The sequence below is a fragment of the Erithacus rubecula genome, assembly GCF_903797595.1.
Source record: "Erithacus rubecula genome assembly, chromosome: 1".
Taxonomy (NCBI): Eukaryota; Metazoa; Chordata; class Aves; order Passeriformes; family Muscicapidae; genus Erithacus; species Erithacus rubecula.
In genome coordinates this window covers 80280367-80303024 of record NC_136658.1, presented here as the reverse complement: position 1 = coordinate 80303024, position 22658 = coordinate 80280367, and the positions used below count along the sequence as shown (strand labels likewise).

General features: G+C 37.9%; 2 protein-coding genes across 5 annotated transcripts in view; one reads left to right on the top strand and one right to left on the bottom strand.

Annotated features, from left to right (window-relative positions):
• CYFIP1 (cytoplasmic FMR1 interacting protein 1) overlaps positions 1 to 22658 on the bottom strand; it is a 72417-nt gene that overhangs the window by 9215 nt on the left and 40544 nt on the right. For both annotated transcript variants that reach the window (XM_079315219.1, XM_079315218.1), the window contains exons 23-25: positions 17227 to 17314; positions 6349 to 6492; positions 4729 to 4819 (exon numbers count right to left, since the gene is read on the bottom strand). In XM_079315219.1, coding sequence (XP_079171345.1) covers positions 4729 to 4819; positions 6349 to 6492; positions 17227 to 17314 — 323 coding nt within the window. The remainder of the gene's footprint in view (positions 1 to 4728; positions 4820 to 6348; positions 6493 to 17226; positions 17315 to 22658) is intronic.
• LOC306809473 (fibronectin type III domain-containing protein 9-like) lies at positions 8537 to 15371 on the top strand. 3 transcript variants are annotated; one of them, XR_013776241.1, is made up of 3 exons: positions 8557 to 8948; positions 11216 to 12232; positions 13223 to 13930. XR_013776241.1 is itself a non-coding variant. In XM_079321033.1 (2 exons), exon 2 carries the CDS (start codon positions 11335 to 11337, stop codon positions 11992 to 11994), a length of 660 nt encoding a protein of 219 aa, XP_079177159.1. In that variant the 5' UTR covers positions 8537 to 8948; positions 11216 to 11334; the 3' UTR covers positions 11995 to 15371. The 3 variants fall into 3 exon arrangements, 2 of the variants coding, with proteins under 2 accessions (XP_079177159.1, XP_079177160.1); XM_079321033.1 differs by having other exon boundaries at positions 8537 to 8948; positions 11216 to 15371; XM_079321034.1 differs by having other exon boundaries at positions 8600 to 8948; positions 11288 to 13669.

Sequence of the window (22658 nt, the reverse complement as noted above, 5' to 3'; positions counted from 1 at the left end):
CCTACCAATGTTTCTGGTCTTATGATCTGTGCCACATACACAGAGATTGATGGTGAACCAACAGAAGGCCTGGAACATGCCTTGAAACACATGAGGAACTGTAGACTTCTCCATGGAGAGAAAGCACTATCTGAGCAAACAGGACATTGGTGACATGCATGGCCATGGGACATGCTCTTCCCTTCACTTTGGATGGTGGGTGGAGAGCAGCTTGGTGAGGAACAGAAGCTGAGCAGAACAGCAAGGAAGATTCTGCTGCTGCAACATGGAAACAACCACTGGTCATGATGGAAAAGAGTAGAGTTTTCAGACTCCACTCAATCCCCTACCTGAGAATAACTCATGTCACCTAAAGCAAATATAAAGGAACAGAATAGCACAGAGAGAAACCAGGAGCAGCACAGAGAACTCTGACCAGAAACAAGAGACTCATACTGAAGGTGTGACTGAAACCAAAATGAGATATCAAGTCCACCCAAAAGCAGCAGTATAGTAAAAGTCAAAGAGGCTTGAGGTTCATACCATAAATTACTTACTGTCTTTTACAGTCATTCTAGATGACAGAGCTCCTCTCAAAGTCTTTAACAAAGTTCCTCATTTCTTCACTCAAAGCCCCAGTCTCCGTATACAGAAAAATAAATATGCACACCCACACACATTCATGAACAAATTGTGATATTATTTTGAAAATCTGACAGCCAGTATTTAGCATGCAGGTGTTCCAAAAGCTGCCATCATTAGTGTACTTCTTCCCTTTGGATCAAGGGCTTGATTTACAAGCAAAACAGAAGGAAGTTTACAGAGCTACACAGGCTGCTTCTGATGAAAGACCAATCTGCTCCCCAGTGGAGTCCTGTGGCAAAAATACATCATGTTTTCATTAATGCTTGAGCAATGCCATTCCAAATTGCACTTCTGGGCACAGTACAAAGATGTGTATTTTATGAAAGATATGCATGCCTACCAAAGCCCTGGGAAAAGAACAAGTGTCTTAGGAAAGTTAATTTCATTTAATTGCCTGCAACCTTCATTCTTCCTCTAATTCTGTTTGTGGGTGGAATTCATAAGTCACTGAATTAGTTACATATACACAGAACTTTGCAAGGTAAATGAATCAAGGTTTTTGGCTCCTCCTCTCCAAGAGAGCAGTTTTAATTAAATCCCTCTAATCCTGCAGATGGGACGACATTAGGTGTCATAATAATTGATTATATAATCCCAGTTTCTGATTAACACAGATCTCAACAGAAGCAAAGGCTGCAGATATAGAATAGCTCCAGCAAAGTACAGAAGATTAGTTAAGGATTAGGTTGTCTCTCTTCTTCCAAAATCCTATCTCAACAGCACTCAAACAGCAGATGCCAAGTTTTAGCTGTGCAGTCTGTATACTGATTAATTTAGGAAGTCAGAGCAAATCAACACATGTAACTCAAAGTTGGCTGGATTCCTTCACTTTGGTCACCTTTCATTTCTCAATTCACACCTACAGACTGAAATCAAACATCTTCCAGAGCTTGTAACAATTCTGGCACCTCAAAGATTAAGACAAAAATGAGCTATTAATTCTAGAATTGAATTTCTGATTACAAACAAACTCGATCTCATAATTCCTGGTCTAGTTGTGTTTTGGGTTATTTTCTGCAAAGAACTGACAACTATTATCAAATAAAGTCTACTAATCTGCAGTAGCAAATCTGCTCCCAAGAAATTGAGTGCTATAATGACCTTTAGTTTATGTTCACTTCAAACGACCTTCAAATGCTGCAACCAAATACTTCTCTAGCTTACAAGAGACATTGTTAACTCTGCATTTCAATAGTGCTGCCATTCATTCCTTTCAATGGAAATATTCACCAAGTTTAAGCAGTGTATGCAGTTTAAGCAATGTATGCAGGAATTATGACCTGGGATAACATGTGTTTTGTCCTGCACCAGCTTTGAGTGTTCTGTTTCTTTTGTTTGGTGTTGCTATTTTTTTTTTCTTTAAAGAAGAAACATGGAAATGTAAATTAGGAAAAAATAGACAATTTGGCTACTCTCTTGTGAAGTTTATATTTTGCTAAGGTCATTGATCTTTTATAAAGTTTCTTTTAGAGGGGTGGTATACCAGTGACAAAAGCCTTATCTCACAGCAGAACTGACAAACTACTTTTCCTCATGGGTATTCAATGACACTTCAGAGTGGCTGGATACTCATTCATCAAAAGCAGAAATGACATGTTCAAATACTCAAAAAATAGCAGAAGAAAATGTTACTTCCAAGAGGAAATTTCAAGTTCAAACTCTTGCAAGGCAAATATTCCTTTAAGAGCTTTAGCAACTTTAAAAGGTCCCTTTAAAAATCCTTATGCTTAATGTATTTTTAGACAAATATTTTTATGACTACAAGATGAACAAGTTCCCCACTGCTTTAGACTGTTCCTATGGAAACAAACCCATTGGCAAAGAGGAGTCCTGAACAACTCTGATGCTACTCTCTGTACCCTGCTCCTTTTAGCAGCAATAAATCACCATTTAGAAATCCACAAATCTAGAAAGTTGATTTTGTAGGGGCCAAGGAACTGCAATCAGCAGAGTCCAAACAAAACTCTTCAAATGAAGAGTCTGAAGTGCATGAAAGAGCTAGAGGCTTACTTCTAAGTGTGCTTAAATCACTTTGCACATGGAGAATGGACTCAGGAAATTAATTCTGAATTATTAAATGCATGTTACCTCAAGATAGATGAGAATCTACATATTTCATCTAAAGAATGAAATCACAGTTGTGCACTGTATACGTAGGTTGTGCCAGTTATAAAGAAGTTATTAAATGATTTGTTATGAAAGAATAGAAGCAGCACACAAACATACCCCACAGCACTCAGGCTTACTACTACAACTAACAACTTCTGAGGAAGCTTTTGGAGGCAGAGGAGGGAACAGACAACAGTTGGTGTGTATTGGTTTGCATTTTCTGTGACAAAGCACATAAACAAGGTGTGGCAAAAACTGCTGAAGAGGAGAATTTAGCACAGAAACAAGAGGACACTTTAAGCCTGCCCTTCTACAGTCTGACAGTTCCTCTCCTGATGAAGGCTAAAACCTACAGCACATCCTCATCACAGAGAACATTTTCCTTCATCAGCCAGTGCTGTTCCAAGGGCAGACAGCTCCATGATGGGGAGGTGCCAGGGAGCACAGGGCAGTTTTTCCCTGCTGTGAGTGAGTGATGGAGGTGTCCTGATCTTCCACAAGCCTTTTCTGTCTGTTAACTTGGAAAGAGAGAGATAGCATGACAGTGCTATAAAGGCTGTCTCTGCATTTCTTGGAAGTGACTCTCCAGGGGGTTATTACGTGTCCTCTGCTAGAAATAGTTCAGAACATGAAAACTATGTGTTAAGAAAAAACTTGACAGGAACAGGGGCAGAAAAGGAGTGGAGAATCAGGTGGGGTTTTGAGATCCAGTCCAATTCTAAAACTAAGTATGATATTCTATTGTAAAACCAAGAGTTGCTTTGATCTCTTGGTACAGTAGCATCTAAACAAATGGCATTTCTTTTGGAAGAATAAATATGAGGTCAAAAGAGTTTGTTACCATTGCACCAGTACAGTTCTGCCTTTCCTATTGGATGGATTGTCTTCCAATCTTAAGAGAAAGGTTTCTCCTAAAATCCCTGGGCATCTCCTGCCAAATATTTAGCCCTTACAAGTGAGGATTTCTGGCAAGCTTCCTAGTGTGACCTGTAACATCACAGATCGTAGTGATGCATTATCTATATTTCAGAATACCTAATGGTTTTGTGGTCAGACATTAATGAATGGCTAAAAGCCTCAGAGAGATTATTTTTATACTCCTAACTACCATGATTCATCCATTTCTATGCTCCAGGGAGAAAAACAGGAAGGAAACACTTAGTAAGACCTCAATTTCGTTTAACATTGGTAATGAACGTCAAGCAAGCTGTGGGAAGCAGAAAAAACCCAACTTCATTCCAGCTGGAGTGGCATTTAATAAAACTAAGTGACTCTGGAAAAATAAACTCAGGAGGTGGGTGGCACATGGAAGGACTAATTTGTGTTAATTAGAAGTTGTGAAGGAGGAATATTTTGAAGGGGAAAGCAGATTCAGAATTTCAGTGAACAATGTGATAAATACTAATTAGCCAATTATTTCTCCAGAGTGGCAAGCAGCTTTCAATGCCATTTCTTCTTCTGCAACTGTCACACCTCCTGTTGAGAGGCTAAGATGTACCCCACACAAGCCTCAGACATAACTATTCTGGCAGGACCAGTTTGCCTCCCAGCAGTATCACCCCTTTTATCTTGCATTTGGTGAGGGCAAAAGAAAAGGGAATAGAGGCTGGGTTATCTAAATTAAACAGAAAATATGTGAGAGGCTAACTTGCTGAGGCAAAAGCTCAACACACTTATGAGAAAGATGAGAAACAGAAATTATTGTGGACATCTCAGCTCAAAGATCAATTATGGCATAAGGCTGTCTCTATACAGATTGTCATCCTTTTGTCCTATATGCAGAAGTCCTAAAACTTCATTAAGTACTTTCAGAAAGCACAGCATTCTCTAATTCTTTTTATGGGAAAAAAAAAAGAAACAAAAAACCAAAGCCAGGCTAAAAACTGATTATCAGGAGAAAAAGGAGGGAGAGAAAGACAGATATGAGAGATTCAGAAGACAGTGGTTAGTATCACCTTATTAAGGCTGCTAAGGTAACATCAAACACAAACTAACCTGGAGAACCATACTCATGTCTTGGTAACCTACAGATCTTAGGCATCACTTCCATTAGGGTCTTGACATACTGAAGAATGGTCCCTTGTAACTAAGAGAAAACAGATGTATGCAAACATGTCAGTGCTGTTGAGCTATGAAACTTTACAACAAACTGCATTCAAACTATACATGAACTGAAGAAGTTCAAAAAATCTTACATTTAATTCTGCCAGCCATCATCTTTTAAATGTAACTTTTTCAAATTTAAAGAGTTCACATGGCATTAGCTACCTTTGCTACAAGAAGAGTGGTACAAGGCCAGGAAGGTAAAAAAGAGGAAAACATGTTTTTCTCTTACAGACTCTTTACTGTCTAACTAACTTCTAGGTTTTTGGTTAAAAAGTTGCATTTGAAGGCTTTCAAAACAGTTCAAAAAGCATCCAAATGTATTCAAAAGCAATATGAAAAAGTCCTTTTGATTAGGAATGGCTGCAACAGCCCAAACTGGTTCTTCTGGACATACCAGTTGAGATAGTTTCAGCCTCCAGTCTGTCTTCCTACCACTAGAAAACTCGAACTTTTCTGTCCCCCTAAATCTGATCATCTGCATCAAACATTTGCAGGATACCCTCCCTCAGGCCTTTTAACCTTCTTTATAAGTGACCAAGTGTTCAATGCCACCTTCAATGAATTGAGACAATTTACCACTAAGTTATAAAAAAAACCCCTCTCACAAAACACAACAAATCAATACTTGACACTCAAACCCTGAAAAATAAAACTGTTTTCCTCTTCCCCTGAAGATTAAATTATAGCACCTTTTCAAACAGGATTCACCCTTTCTAGAACATCAAAAACACACTTAGTACATTGTGGGAATCACTGTAAACAAACTGCCAAATGTGTCAAGTGCCTGAAGTATGATTATGAATACCACAGCTTTCCCTGTACAGTTGGATTATTTTGGCAGCATGCTCCTACAAGCAACAGGGAGGAAAATATAATTTCTTTAGCTTAAATTAACTGCAATGCACTATGGCTGTATATATAGATTCTACTAGTACAGCAAACAGCCTCAATCTCCTCCCAGTTACAAAGAAGGCCCTTTCCAATACAGGATACCCAGGCTGTGTGGATAATGTCTTCAAAACTGGCCTGAGCAGCACTGCTAATCAAGCACAAAGGTTAAACTCCTGTTGTTAAGGAGTCATCCATGAGTGATTAATGAGAGCCCTGAAGTTAGGTGCCAGGCAGAATGCACACTACAGCTGTTCTCAAAAAATATCAAGGAAGTGAATGTAGAGTACGGTCTTCAAGTTGAAATCAACTAATTTAAAATACTCACACTTTTCCAGAGCTTATCTAGGCCCTAACAGCTCAGGTCACTACAAATTTAATTAGTCTCCAATGAAGAATCCAAAGTTTTCAAAACACTGGTCAGGGCACCAAGGCACTTCTTCACTTCTTTCTATCACTCACACAAGATATTGAGTCCTGTCAAGCACAGCTTATATAGAATTTCAATTGAAGTTATTGTAATTATTTTTATCCAGGCTTTCACTTTCACATTGTTTTTCCTGAGACATTTCCTAAAAGAAACCATTTGGACTAGCAGAATAATAAAGACAATTAGCATACCAGGCTCTTGACAACTTTCAGCAACTCCTCCATCACCACAGCAATGCCCTGATATCCAAGAAGTCTACAAATGACTTTAAAGTGAGGGGGACCAACAAAATTTCTGTAGTTGCTGTAAATGCTGGAATATGCCAAATTCAAAGCCTAAAACAAGAAAACAGACATGATTAATGAAAATTTTGTCTGCCTGTATCTCAATAATGTAATTTAAACATAATTTTAAAGCACATTAAAACTGAAATAAAAAAACTTTGTATCTCATTGGAAGTAGTTTAAATACACAGTTTCTCATTGTAAGGCAGGAACTTCAACAAAAATCTATTAGCAAGACAAATTTGTGAGCACTATTTTTTTTCAAATAGACATCTTCTATTTATCATTTATGAAGCCACAAACACTTTCTCTTTTGTACTTTTCTGTTTACACAAGCATAAAAGGGTAAAAAGTAGTCAGTGCTATGTCAAGATCCCTGAATTTAAAGCACAGGTTCTATTCCTTTATCTTCTATTTTATGCATAAAACATCTTGAAAGAAATTACTTGAATGTTCTGTTCATAATAGGTGTTTTTAAGTCTCTGAGTAATCAACTATGAAAAAAAAAAGTCTTCTGCAGTTACTGCAACTGCAACAAATTTATAAGGATCTTTCTTTTACAAACCCCTTTGCTGTACACAAGATCAAAGCAAATCTAAGTCTGGGATGTAACCTGGAATGGAAATTCTTCAAGACTTGTATAAATAGGACCAGGTGCTTTGCCATGATTATTTCTATGAAAGTGAGGACAGCTGTATAGACTGATGTGATGTGGGGATTTAGGAACTGTTTGCTGAAGTTGCAGATTAGACAGGGTTGGTTAAGTTAGCATCCTCCATTTCTGCAAGTGGGTTGTTCTCCTAATACCCTGAAATTTAAATTTAGCAGGAATCTTAGTCACCTTTCTTACAGAAGGGAATGTTTCCTTTACTTTTTTGCAGTTTCATTCTCTCTAATACACACATGGAAAACAGCACACTGTTAAACTTTCAACTTCACACACAGCTGTAACAGAAGATTTTCCAGGAAGAACATTCCCTTCAATGCAGATCCTGCCCTAAACTACCCACACAAGCCAACACCAGATATTGTAAATACATGGCATAAAGCCAGCTGGAATTCAATTTAGAACTCTCTCTTGAAGGATTTTATTCTCATAAAAGGACTAAAACACCATCTTTTGAAGCAATCAGAATAGAATATGAACATTTTTATTTATGTTGTACATCTCTATATAAACACTAGTTTCCAACTGAGGTCTTAGAAATTTAAAAATTCTGGATGCAAACTAAAATAGACACTTGGATAACTCTGAGAATCCTGGTACATAATATAGTTCTGCTGTTACGTCAGAGCTGGCTAAAAGGACAAACTCTAAACGTGTCCCATCAGGGGACAGCCTAAAGCTGCATCCCTCTAGTACAACCTGTACATTTCCAGAGCTCTCTGCATACAAAAACGGGGTCTGGGGCAAAGGCAGCAGAGAGAACTGGTAAAACCTTAACAACATATGTGCAGATGGATGTCCTGATAAACTATGGATTTATACAATTGCCCCTAAAATATGAGATTTCATGTTTTGTTTTTGATGTTTCCAATTAGGTAGGTTTCTGCAACAAACATGTCAAAACAATCTATTTTGGCTACAGCATAAGGAGAATTTTATTTTAGTGGGTTAAAGCTTTTTACTGCCATCAGGTTAAGGAGATGGAACTTCTCTTCACACAGCAGGAATTTGTCATAGAAAAGCAAGCCCTAAAAACATGATTTTGGTATTTAAAAAACTTGCCAACATATAAAAATAAGAAGCAATCCAATTTAAAAATACATCTTTCATGTAAAATTCATGGGGAAGTACCTAAAATTCACAGCCCACCTCTAAACACTGGATTAGTGGGTCTTTCTGAACTGTAACAAGGGGTTTAGAAAACAACATTACACACCAACACCATTTCCCCCCCAGTGAGACACAAAAGCATAAAATCCTTAGGGAAGAAGCCACTAACTAGAGGGGGGTGGAGGTAGAAGGGAGGAAAGGGAAGTTGCTGTTCATTATTTTTTAAGCTATACTTGCTCCCTCCCCTACTTAAATTTAAAAAAAAAAAAAAAGAAAGATTTGTTAGTTGCTGATGTCATCAAAGTGCTAACATTAATCACTCACAGCATCACTGGTCCACACACAAGAGTATATAACAGGGATGCTCAGGCAGCATACTGCCAAAGGAAGGCAGGCAAGAGAGAGGGGAAAAGACATTATTTCTTTCTCCTGTGTGGTCTTTGAAAAGCAAGGCAACAGCATCTTTAGAAAAAATGTGCTCTTGCAGGAATTTAAGTAGAAGAGACAAAGAAACCATGCCACCAGCAGCATCGGAGAAAAAAACTGAAACCACCAAGCAATGAGAATTCAGTCCAGAGAATCTGAGGAGAAGAAAAAGCAAACTGGCAAACAGAGATCAGTCAGGAAATAATTCCAGTAGAAAGGAATACAAAAAATTTGGTTTGTAACATTTTCACAGCAGCATCACCATAAAGAAATTGTGTTCTGGAATTTCCATCAGGGAGTGACGGTAAGTACTGACTTTATGATCCATAAAACATCAGATGGCTTTTCCAAACATTTACATGCCAGTAATTGTGTGTTTTCTAATAACTGATGGTTTGCAAGAATAGAAATGTATTATTGTTATTTAATTATAGTTTATTCTACTTACAAAATGCTATGAGGATTAAACTGTTGAAACTATTGTTCCTAGGCTGTGTTAGAAAGTGTTCTATAAAAAATGAATTATAATTTTAATAGGGCTCTATCAGCTAAAGAGACAGTAACTGAGCAAGTAAAAGCTCTGATCTCACTAATGCACCCTATTTTAATATCTGCAGTAGTTAGGTAGATGCCAAAATGTGTCTGTTTGGTAAGTTTATCTGATAGCAAACTCAGTTCCTTTATATTGTTGCTGAATTAAAAAGGGTGAATTTGCCACAGAATTAGAAAAGCAGCATCTACCCAAATCAGTCAGATCCAAGGTTTTACATCGTCATGAAAATAAAAATACATGTTTTTCTTCCCACTTCCCTGTAAGTATAATCCAAAAGCCTTAAGAAACAATTTTCATTCATAAACAGGCACATAATTCTTACTATTAATATAATGTCACTAGCTAAATTCTATTTAAAAGTATTCCAGTCTTCTATTTAGTAAAAAATACAAGTATTACAGAATAATTGCAGAATATGTTATGAGCAAATCTCACAAGCTTTCTTCCTCAGGAGAACTTCAATAATTAATTGCTATTTAGCCAGGAAATATAACATTTTAAACTTTATCTTTAAAAATATTAGATTTAATTTTCACAACAAAGTCAAAGAATGAAATAGAGTTACTGTCATGGCATTTATAGTCATAAAAATACTGAGAAACTTTCAAAGTGGAAAAAAACTTCCACAAGTGCAACTGGAAACTGTCAATCAAAGGAATCAGATTAAATTGCTGAGGTAAGCTCTTTCTCAAAAGTTACCATCAGAACAGTAAAAGCATAAAACCCAAGCCAAACAAATGTAAACACCCACTGGTTGTTATTATATATTCTTTAATATATGTGTTTAGAGAAAGTGCAGAAAATTGATGCTTTCCTTTCACTATTTACAGTGGTTACACATACTGAGAATCTCAAAATACTGGCAGATTTTCTAATTTGAATCGAGGACGAGGAGGAGTATAAATTCAGGGCAAACAGACCATGGGATTACATAAAATTACTTAGAACAGTAAAGAGCATTAGTAATTTTTAAAAATCCCCACTATTTATCCAAAAGGTAGGCTATAGTGAAAGCTGTATTTCCCTAAGCTTGGCAAAGCTTTTCCTATAGGCTGACTAGCATCAAGACTAAACCTTGTGGTACTGATACCACCAATGCACAGTGTTCACAGCCAGTGCCGCAGTGTAGCTGCAGTGGCTACACATGTGCAACTTAACAGACAACATCAATCACAGAATCACAGATCTGTCTGGCTTGGAAAGGACTTTGAAGATCACCTAGTTCCAACACCCCTGCCACAGGCAGGGACACCTTTCACAGCTTCTCTGAGCAGCCCATTCAAGTGTTTCACTGCCCACACAGTAAAGAATTTCTTCCTAATAACTTGTTTAAATATACCCTCTTTAAGCTTAAAGTCATTCCTCCTTGTGCTATCACTACCTGCCCATGTAAAAAGCCCCTCTCCAGCTGTATTGCTGTATCTAGAAGCCAGAAGGTGCTGTAAGATCTCCCTGGAGTCTTCTCTTCTCCAGGCTGAACAGCCCCAATTCTCTCAGCCTGGCTTCATAGGGAAGGTGTTCCTATGTGAACTTGGGAATAAGAATCTAATGTAAGACATTGGAGACAAAATAATATGTGGTCATGTTTCCACATACTCTTTTGGATCTTTTTTTTTCAACTGATTGTGATTAGCAAAGATAAAGATTTGTGGATGTTAGAGGCATTTATTTCTCAATATCAACTCCTACAAACCCCTCTTGCCACTTCACATAAAATACAAGATACAAACTAGAGAAAGAAACAACTTGCATTTTTTTACAATCACCTGGGGGAAAAAAAAGTGACATGAAGTGATTCCCCAGCTTTAAATTCTGCAAAAATTCACTATCTCTCAAGATAGTGGCCACTTGTACAGGCAGCAGCTCTGATGGAATTTCTCTATGTTTACTCTTTCACTTGGAAGAGAAATACACATTTTAGAACACCCCAAACTTTATGAACTTTCATTTCCATTTTTACACTGAAGTACGAAAGATGAGAGCATAATTTCCTAACAAATTCCATTCCTACATTACAGAGCACTACAATTAAGATCCAAACCATTGTCAGTGCTGCAACTTCTCCCAAGGAACTTCTTCCCTTTCCACAGGGAGATCAGCATCAAGAGAGACAAAAAAACTCCCAAGCAACATCCTGATGGGAATAACCGTCCAAAACATCACAGGAAGCACAGCAATGGTAATTTGGCCAAAAATGGCTGGTTGTGTCGACAGCTTTTACAGCATCATGTACCACCCTAACTGGAACAGCATGCTATCCAGCTACTCCAGAAAGAGCTTTCAGAAGGAAGAGAGGGTGCCCACCACTCGCTCCTCCTTTGTTGTTGAAAACCTGACTCCCCTCACAACGTACATCATGTGCGTGACCTGCCAGTCTGCAAACCCCTCCAGCGACCAGTGCAGAGTTTTCAACACACTGGAACGAGACCCAGCCTCGGCAAGCAGCACCAAGAAAGAGCTGGCACTGGGCATCTGGCTGACCAGCAGCATCCTGCTGCTCATCATCGCTGCAGTCCTGCTCTACGGCTGCCTGCACCTGCTGTGCCGCAGGAGACGCGAGCGCAACGGGACCCCCAAACAACAGCATGAGCAGCCATGGACCAAAAACGCGGCGTACATCTCAGATGAGGCCAGCAGGCAGAGCCAGCAGACACAGGATGCTGAGGAAAAGCATCCAGGTAGCATCCAGCTGGCCACAATCATAGAGAATCCTGCAGTGTGCAATGAGCCCATTGTGCCATCTTCTAAAAGTCAGGAACGAGTCCCAGTAACAGGACAGCAGTCGACTATAAATTAGAAACGTTTCATCCAGGAGAAGGTTTTTGCTCCATAAGGTACCTGAGCTACTTCAAACACATCACATGCACTGTTGGTGCTCACAACAGGGAGCTCTGGCTGCTGGCTACAGCAGTCCTGGCTGTACCTCTGATGTCACACCCCTTTCCACCACCTGTATGCAAAGGTTCACAAAGTATGAAAGTGCCCTAGAAGTGGGCACTTCAGCCACCTTCCATTATTTAAAAAGCATGTAGCAAGTAATTGGTTTACATTTCAAGGGAATGTTATCGTTGCTTTTCTTTAGTCTAAAACAAAAAACAAATATAAAAAGTAATCAAAACTGACCAAAAGCATTTTTGTTAACTAGCATGAATAAAACTGAATATGCGTTTTCAGATGGCAACCCAGACTGCTACACTACAGGCAACTGGAACATACACACAGAGTACAGAGGTTTGCCAGTGTGAGGTTTACCCTGACAATCCCAGCTGCTTCCCAAAACACACACTACATGCAGTACTACACTCGGACAACACACTCCACTGCCCAGGGCGCTGTCCAGCCCTCCCATCTGCACTGAGGTCAGTCTCAGAATGTAAAATAAACTCAGCAGGATTAACTGTACTCTCTAATCTGTCTTATTTTCACTCAGTCTAAATACATGCAAGATACTGACTTTGTAAGGACACATCTAATTAAAGAAATATCCTGGGTTACCACATTTTGCACTCTTCTGCTCCCACCACAAGCTACCTTCTTCTCCATGGGCCAGTGACTCCCTGCAGAGGAAATGGAATTCAGAGACACAGCTCCTGGCCCTTCCTTTTCTCCTTCCCTTTCAGTTTTAATGATAACACACATTAATCAGCTGCAAATTCCTTTCCAATTGCACAGAACATTCTGTGTAATGAAAAGAGACAAAATAGTAAAAACATGCTAAAATGCATTTTATTTTTGTAACAAGAAAACCTGCTGATCATCTCACTCTGCCTTGAGCTTCATGGCAAAGTGCCAAGGTCCTTCAGACAGAAATCTGCTCACCCTCACAACGTGACAAGTGTCATCTGATTTACATATATAAGTCACCCTGTTTTAAACCTTTTAAGTGCATTTGTGTTCCATAAAAACATAATAAATCTTAGCATTGCTGTATACTATGCCTAAAAAAAGAAAGGTGCGCTGTGACTGCAGGCACTTAATTGCTCTTGTTATGAATGTATGTGTGAAGTCAGCTCTCTCTGACACAGCTCAGTCATCCCAGTGAAGGCTGGAGAACTGGCTGGGCAGCTGCCATCCCTCTCCACCGGGCCCTGGAAGCTAAGGGGGGATACAGTTTTGGCAAGAGAGCTCCCCATGAATATTTCACAGCAGGTAGAGGATCTTTTCAGCTACTCTATTTTGACAACAATTCCCACGACTTGTGAAATGCATCAGCTCTCAGAGTGCTAGGGAGAAGCTGGCATAAGTGTGATGAATCTTTAGGTTTTTTTTTTTTTGAGCAGGATAAGCATGACACACAGAAACGTTTGCTGAACGGGGGCGAGTATGACTTTCAGAAAACACTTCAAAAGGCATTTTTATTGTGTGAAGTTAGCAATAACATGTTCTCCACCTGCTGCAGAGCTCTTCCTCCAGCTGACACGTTTTCCTTTGTCTTGCACTCAGTCTCAAATAAACTGTGAGAATAACAGTTCACTGCTGTTTCAAATGACAGTGTTAGGTGAAATAGGCAATGAAACACCCTCATCAGAGCATGAAGCCAACACAACAGGTTTAATGCCAAAAAAGGGTGCCTGGGTAGTGAGAACAGAAAAAATGCTTTAAAATTATCTTGTCATCAAATTAACAGTAACACCTCTCTGATTAGGTTTTCATCATAAAAAGATTATTTTAATATTAAAGAGATGAAACTAAGAGACACAAAGGCAATCTCTGCCAACATCTTGTGCTCTTGGAAATCTGTTTACTTCTCTGCATGTTCATTTTTTATGTGATTTTTAAGGCAGTCCAAGACATACATGTACTCACCTTTATGTTATATACACATGAACATGCCATACTGAGAACAAGGAGCAATTCAGTCTTAAAGCAGTTTCAAGGCAATTAATCTACTGTGTTTTGTTATTTGTAAACAAACACACATAACCAAAAGACATGCCTATATCCAACTGAGAAAGCAAAGAGCTACCATGGAAGTGCTTCCCAAGGGATTTACCTTCTCTAAATATAAAACCATTCCACCCACAGTTTACTGTGCACTACTAAGATAAACATTTATATCATCCCACAAGCAATGGACCATCTCGCACCTGCTGCAAACTAGCAACTCATGCAGAGTGTCATCTGTTTTCTGCTCTAGTTTTGAAAAATTCATGTCATCACATGCTCACAGAGCTACATGATTCTTTGTTTCTTGCTGAGAAAGTTTTATTAAGGTTCATTCAGGCAATTCTGTACTAGATTTGATAATTCACCACTCAATATTAACAGCCATTGAGTACAGGGCAAATATTCTAAATGATTACCAAACTGATAACAAGTTGTAGTGCAAACTGATTTTAATTTGTGCACCAGAGGTAGATAAAAAACCATTATATTCACAGTAAGAAGTAGCTTTCAAACATGTATTTTTCACAAAATAAATGAGCTAGTATGTACAGAGTGATGGAGACATAAAAACATGGCAATATTTGGAAAATGTTGTATAAGACAGAAAAAACGCCCTGCAATTCTGGTCTACAAAACCTCTATAAAACCAGGTATTTCATAAACATGCAAAGTTATTTCAAGTCCCCAGAAAATATACTTTCTTATATGAATATTATAAAATATTTCATGCATTCACCCCATATTGCCAAATTCCAGCCTGTTAACATTAGTATCATTAATCCTACACATGCTTTACCTGAGTAAAAGGGTTTCATTGAACATGCTCAACCAAACTTTTGGAATAATCTAGCTCACTTAAAAGGCTAATGAAGCTTTTTAAAGGCTAATTTTGCAGGTTGGCTCCATCCCATCTGACCACTCTGCTTCTGTATCAACCAGAAGTACTCAGTTGTATCTGTGAGTTTTTATTTTGCTAATTACATGAAGATACCACTCAGAAAACTTTAGATGCCAAAGAGAATGTTATTACAACTCTATTCTAAGTATCAAGACACATTAATATAGAACAGATGCTTTGATCCATTTAGAAATATCTGGGAATATGTGAATGCTTTGAGACACAAACAAAAAATTTCTTTAGTTACTACTATAGTAGTGCAGCCTCTATAATGCAAGAATTCCTGTTACTGGCTATATAAAGTAGAAATGTTAAAAAACTGAGTTCAGATATCCCCAGTTTCAAAATACATTCAACTCAAGAATAAAAATATACTCTTGTTAAAATTTAACACTACAGAGACTCATGAGTATTTTCCAATAACCTATCTAGTTATGAAATGTGCCCCAGAAATTCAAGAAAGATCCCCTCGCCTTGATTGCTGCTGCTCATATAGGAAAATAATCAAGAATTCTGAAAATGTGTAGCTCTCAGTATGAAGATTACTAAACTCATTTTAATAATGTAACCTGACTGATAAAAAAAAAAAGTGTTCCCTAGTTAATCTTCTGTCACTCATTCCACTGTATCATCACTTAGATAAATTAAGTTAGCAATCTCTGTGAAACTCAGTCAGGTTTTTGCTCTACGCTGCATCTGGTCAGTTCCTAAAATAGTAAGGAACACAATAACTCTAATGTAAGAAAATTCCACTTTCCTATAATTTACTGTTCTTTTTTGGAGAAGAATTACATAAAATACTATTTACAGGACCAGACAGTCAGCTGTCACATTCCATATTAAAACATGTGAATCCTTTTCCATATCCTTTACATTTTAAAGTCACTAAAGTTTTACAAATGCAGCAGATATTTTAGCACTGAAATTTGTAACTCCTGAGATATCTCAAAACCTAGATTACTGGGCTGAAATTTCACCACACAACAGAAAATAAGAGTAAGATAAGGACTAATTATGTTCATATTTAAGTAGGAAGTAGATATTAAGAGTAGCCACCCATAACTTACAACACACTGCATAAATTACACATATAATTGAGCACATATTTTAAATAATTTAAATAATAAAAATTTTAAGCTTTTTTTATTGTCCATCCTCTAATTTAATCCTTATATTTTCATTTATCTTTTCCATACTCCAGCTTGCTACTCAGATATTCAAGAAAACATTGCAAAATTTAGAGTGACACCTTGTCATATAGCCTCAAATGATTTGCTGGTTTTTACTGCTGTTTGAGGTAGATAAATATTTCTGACTAGATATTAAAAATGCAAATATATATTAATGCACTATGTCTCTAACTGTCATTAAGACTCAGGTAATAATTCTGAAGAATAAGTAAATAAATCTGCAGTGATCAGGGAGAACAAATCTATCACACACGAGCATAGCATTGATTCTGTGAGTACAGGTTAACTTTCCTCACTTGGATAGCCCACAGCTGTTCTCTTGTGCCAAGTACTCTTCCAACTTGTCACCCACACAAGCTCCTTTCCAACCTCTGCCATAGGGACAGAATATGTGACCCTTCTACTGAGAACTTGCATAAACCTTCCCAGCCCACCTAACTGCAAAGCAAGAAACATGATGCTAATACAGAAGATGGGATAGCCAAGACAGCAAGTTCATCACAATGAATTTGAGGGTCTTGGGTTTTAGATTTCAAAGAAAAAATGTAATTTTTTTTAAAAAAACAATGAAGTAGTTTGGTATCTGACAGTTTAAGATTGTCAGAATCCATATCCTTTTTAAGTCAGACAACATCTGAAGCAGTTTTTCCTATCTATTCCCTTTTCTTCTGTCATCACAGTCTTCATCACTGGAACAGGGAGAGCTGCACCCAAGATGGGCTCTTGTTCTCACTTCACCAGATGAGTAATTAAGCTTTACTTTGAGTCTGCTCTGCCACTATAAGCAACTGAACAATGCCAGGTGGTTGAGAGAAGGGCTTACTTTTAGCTCTGTCAGATAAGACTAACCATCAGACTAATCAATTGCACTTTGGCTGAAACATATGGTGAGCTTGACAGCAAAGTCTTTAAAAAAGTGTATGTTCAATTTAAAATACACACAAAATGTGTTTCAGTCCATTTCTAATAACTTTCATTTACCATAGTTTCTATAATTACAAATTATACCTTTAAACATTAGCAAACCATAAAGATAAAGGGAATTCAATCCAACCTTTGATCCATAGAGATACTGTGGCTGTGCATTAGGCTGCTTATCACGCTGAAACTCCTGAGAAAACGGCAGCACGGTCCGAACAAATCTATACAATAAAATAAAAACAAGAATTCATTATTTAGGTGAGCAGGTGTGCACCTAATGCAATTCTACCCTGAAGAAGACTGCCTTTGTCTGCATATACAATCAAAGCCAGACCAGCAGCCTTTCAGCCCTAGTAGAAACTGGGAAAGCACACAGCCTTGAACTGCCCAAAAGCATGGACACAAATCATACTGCAGTTCAGCAATTACTGTTCTTTCCATGGTGGAGAACCTCAAAAGATTCCTCACCTCTACTCTAGCTCAGGCCAGCAAATAGGGAAGTAACCAAGTAGCAACAACCTCTCTCACAAGGTGTAAGGAAACTCCTTGTGCTTGCAAAATTAAGTCTTTGAGAAAAAAGTACACCTTCAAAGAAGAACATGACATTTCTTCCTAATGTTTTGGAGCTTTCCCCCACCCAGAATTCACATCAGGAGAAATATGTTAGATTGTTACCTTTAAAAAAAGTCATGAGGAAGGGTATAATCCTTGCAGCAAAATCAGTGTTTCAAAAGTTTGATCATACTCCAGCGTGAGCATGTACCAATACAAATCATTCTTAGCTTTACCTTTGTACACAAGGGAACTACAAAGTATGGAGCACTGCCAAACACAGGATCATCCCACTCACAACTGAGGGCACCAGAGACTGAAGGACTCTTTGCAGTCCTCTTGTGAACAAGCAGCACAAATCTTCTCCCTTGATGTTCCCTGGCAACTGTGTAATGCACATTTGGCAGCACCACAGTTTTAGCACAGGAAGAAGTTAATATCTACTACAATTCGGATTCTGCTTAACTTCATTAAACAGAGGGAAATTATTGGGGGATGTGTGTTTACAAGATGGATATCTATTTTTTTTACCTTGATTAAAAAGTATTTCTTGATAAATGGTGCAAAGCTGTATACACACAACAAAGAGGGGAAATAGCTATTCAAGAAGTGTACATCAAATGGCTGTATAATATCAGGCTGGTCTGAATGATACCTGAGCAAAACAAATGTATCTAGGAAAATGTTTCAGGAAAGAAAACTTGCCTAATGTTATAATATCATAAGATACAATTACATCTTGACCTTTTTTTATTTAAAGAATTTACATTTCATCAGCACACAAAATATAATTATTCATTATTAATTCTTCCTAGAGAGAACAGAGAAATTCTATTTTTAATATATTCATCTTCTAGCTAAAAACAAAATAGCCATGCTAATAAAAAATTGTTTCACCCAGACTAATATAAATTACGCCATGTGCCTTACAATTACTTCCATTGTGTTTTATTTCTGAATCATTCTTGTGAGAACCTATAACTTCAGAACAATATTTTCTGCATTTTTAACCTCCTCAGAAATAGGTACAGCTACTTCTTCATACATAGTTTAGCCACTCTCCCCAAAAATACTTGTACTTGCTGTAGTTCAGGAAGCGTTTGCATTGAGAGCTTTTGAGAAAAAATACCTTATTTATATGCATTATTTTTATATATATTATTTAGATCTCCTTACATTTATATTCCCTCAGTTCACAAGTTTCTCGCCTTCTCTCTCATTTACATAGAATCTGAAAACTCTCATTTGAGAGAGGTTACTTGAATCTGTATTCTGCAGATACTTCATTAGTGAGTTTACCAGAGATGATGCAAACATTTGATGGAATTCAAAGTAATTCGCACCATGTGCAGAGTGTCAGAGATTACTCTATTCACTCTTTTTCTCTTCAAATCCCATTCCTTTTTAAACTGACATCAATTTTCAAGCCCTAAGAGAATCTCTAAAACGAAATCATATGAGATGCCATGTCATTTGAGATAAGACTGGGTTTCAGGGTGCAGCCCTATTTGGCAAGAGAAGATTTGTTACTTCTAAATTAAAACGCTCACAAGAAAAGGTGTGTTTCATTGTATAAGTGGGTGCATCCCATGACTCTGGAAGCTGTAACAGTAATTCATTAACTTTTCAAAAAGTTATTGTGTGTATATTTTTCAATTACTACATAATTAGTGTTTGGGAGCAAATCAGTCAGTGCAAGTAAATGCTCAATTAACTCTTGTGTGTTTCCCAGTGCTCCGCTGCATGCTTGGGGGTTTCTCCATCTCTAATGCTTCAGAATAGCAGCAAAATAGTCAAAAGTTTTCTTAAAGACTTGAAGAGAACACACTTGCTTATACTTTCTTGGGTGAAAGAGGCCAAGAGAGGAAGAAAAAGAGTAAGGAAATAGGGGCAAAAGATAACAGTCACTTGTTAAGCTATGGAGAGGCAACATCTAAGATTGAGGCTACAGCAGCCTGAAGAGTGCAGCATCCTAGAAGGTATGTGACTAATCCCAGCCTACCATTCAGGTAGAAATTTCTTACCTAAAAACTAAGGGCTATATGAAAATCTTACAGTTCACCACCATCTACTGTTCTTCAAACTTTTTTAACATCTGTGTGTGTGCGTTTTTGTTCTGACATTCTGCTGGTTGGCTTTCTCCTGCTCCTCCTCCAAGAAAGAGGAACATCTCTTTGAAGGACTGAAGCTCTTAGAATATCACAGCTAAAGCTACATAAACCTTTACTTTCCCCTGGATACTGACTGGTTATGTGTTTCAGCACACTCCAAGATAATCAGTTTCATTTTTAATCAGTGTTGATGATCTCACAGCAATTTATCCATTTTAATCAGAACAGGTTGTAAGCAGTCAAAGTAGATTAAGCAGATGAAAAGCCTTCTGGCTTACCAAAGCTTTGCAAGTGAATTGCTAGAGGACAACGTGAGCCCCCAAAGTAAGTATTTTAGGGATCAAATAATTTCAGTTTTTCTGTGATACCTACTAGGAAGGAGTTCATAGTTAGCACTTCACAAACTAATCTAAATGGTTGTTTGATTTTAATTACTATAATCTATTTAAGGAGATAACTGAAAGAGACCGCTTTGGTCAAGGAGCCTGCTGCCTTGCAGGCACCAGGTCAGATGAACTTCATTCATAAACTTTCTGAGCTTCATCTTAGAATAATAAGATATGACAGTCTTCCCTCCCTGCTGAAAGTGTTCCTCTGCACTTCCCTGTCCAATTGGTGTGAACACTTTTTGCTTCCAGCATTCTCAAATTAGTTTGTCCTGTCTAGCAGAACTAACAGTCGCCCTACACCTCCTCTCAGTGAACACTAGATCTGACTCACCCTTCTTCAACACAGATGCCAAGATGGAGAGAAACAGAAATGAAAACAGTGCATGAGAGAGTAACAGATTTGCCAATCCATTGCTGTCACTTTTCCTTTTGGCAGAAAGACTTAGGTTGCTTGCTTGTTTTTCTAGGAGAGGAAAGGTAATTGACTACAGTCACCCCTATGCTGCATGAGCTGATATCCCTGCACCATTTGGCTCTTTGTAGCAGAAACGAAATGGTTTTCACTGCTACTTTTCAGGTTAGCTCCAGCAGTATCTGCAAGGGCTGAAAATTTTTCAGAACAGTGACTGTCAGAGTATGTGCAATACAAGAAGACACAGCTGCTCTCTCGTGAAAATCAGTCTCAAGAGCAGTATGAGAGAGAGCAAACTCACAAAAGGAAGCGGGAGAGGCAGTCAGGAAGAGTGAAAAATGAAAAGCTGGTCTTTTTGTTCCTTCTGTGACAAATCTGTATCCTTGGAAGAAACATGTCATATTACATTTGGAGGAGTGCTATACACATGAATTTATACTAGAGAACACAGATCTGGGTAATGTGTTAAAAGGAGATGGATCTACTAGTTTGACTACTGTCTCCAAAAGCTTGTATCATTTGTGTCAAGAAAGCACAGAAAATCTTCAATTCAAATAAATATAAGGCTGTCTCACACTTGCTCCTCTGTTACTCCTTAATACAAAACAAGCTGTCAAGGAAGGAAGAGACCAGATTAGAGACAAAGCAAAGAAAATAAGGTAGAAAAAGGGACACTACAAACAGTGGAAAAGGAACAAAGAACAAAAATGTGGTATGAACCTGCAGTTCATAGGCTTGAGCATTATCCAAAGATGTGTTTTCTTTCTTCCTTGATCGTCAACAGGTGGATTAAAAATACCTTTGGATTTCACTAAGGCCCATCTGCAAAGGTCCCCTCACTCATCTCCCCATTCCTTCTCCACAAACTGTTGTCCCTGAGTCTGTGCAGCTGGCCAGCATTAATGAGACTAAATTTTGCATAAATGGCAACTCCAATTATTAAATTGCTAAATCTTTTAATAGCAGCCTCACCGTTTAATCTCAGTACATTATCAGATATAAAAAAAAAAATGTCCTAAGTCCCACATAATTCAACATGCAATGTGTTTCAGCACTTCTGCATGAAGAGCTTTAGCTTTGAACTAAACCTGCAGGGTTTCTAAATAGTTGAACTCTTTTACAAATACATGAAATAATCATGTTCAAGTATTCTTGGGAAAAGAGCTTCAATAGGTACTGGAAACAAGTTAATCTGACCAAAACACTAAAACTTTAAAAGAAGAACACTTATACCAAGCTGTCAAATTAAAAGAAAACAAGCCATGGGTATGACACATTTTCTGGGAACTCTGCCTCCAGCCCCTCACACCACCAAGTAACCTCTGCTTTTCATCATTATTATTTCTCTTTCTTCCAGATTTTAATTGCTACTTTTCTTCCCTTGTTTAGATGTAACCTTCTTTAGATGTAACCTTCATGCAAGACATTATCTGTGAAGAGTTAAGTATTAAACCAGCATCTCTCACACAGTTCTTCACTGTGTATTCCTGTGTTTGCACTCAATAACCTGTACACTTGAATGCAGAGAGAGCACAACAATTTAAAGTTCATACTAACAGCAAGGCAGTAATGAACATGCTTAAGGACTATAAAAAGGCTAAAAACTTCTTGTTCTCTCTCTCATCAAAAATATCAAAGGGCATAGTATAGCATGTGTAACACATACATTAATTTTCTCCATACTGCTGCTTTTGACTGAAACCAAAACACTTATGTGATGAAATCAGACACATGGCACATATACTGCCTAAGATCTGGCTCCCTTTAACATCTCCTAAATTAATTATCCTGAATTAATTACCCAACAAGCTGCCTAACTCAATTCTTGTGTAAAATTTTAAAAACAGACAAACAACAGTGCTACAGGATCTTGCTAATGTCCTTGAGCACCTCACACTCACTTCACAAGCACTGTGGTCTGCAATACATCAGCCCTTGTAGCCAGGATGAACACAGACTAAACTGTACAGGAGCTACTGAATGTCTTTCAATAAAGCTGATGGGTGGAAGGCCAGCAAGACTTTTATATGATTCTTAAAACAGCACACTGAATATTCCAATACTGATGTACATCAACCTCACAGAAGTTTCCTTGGAAATA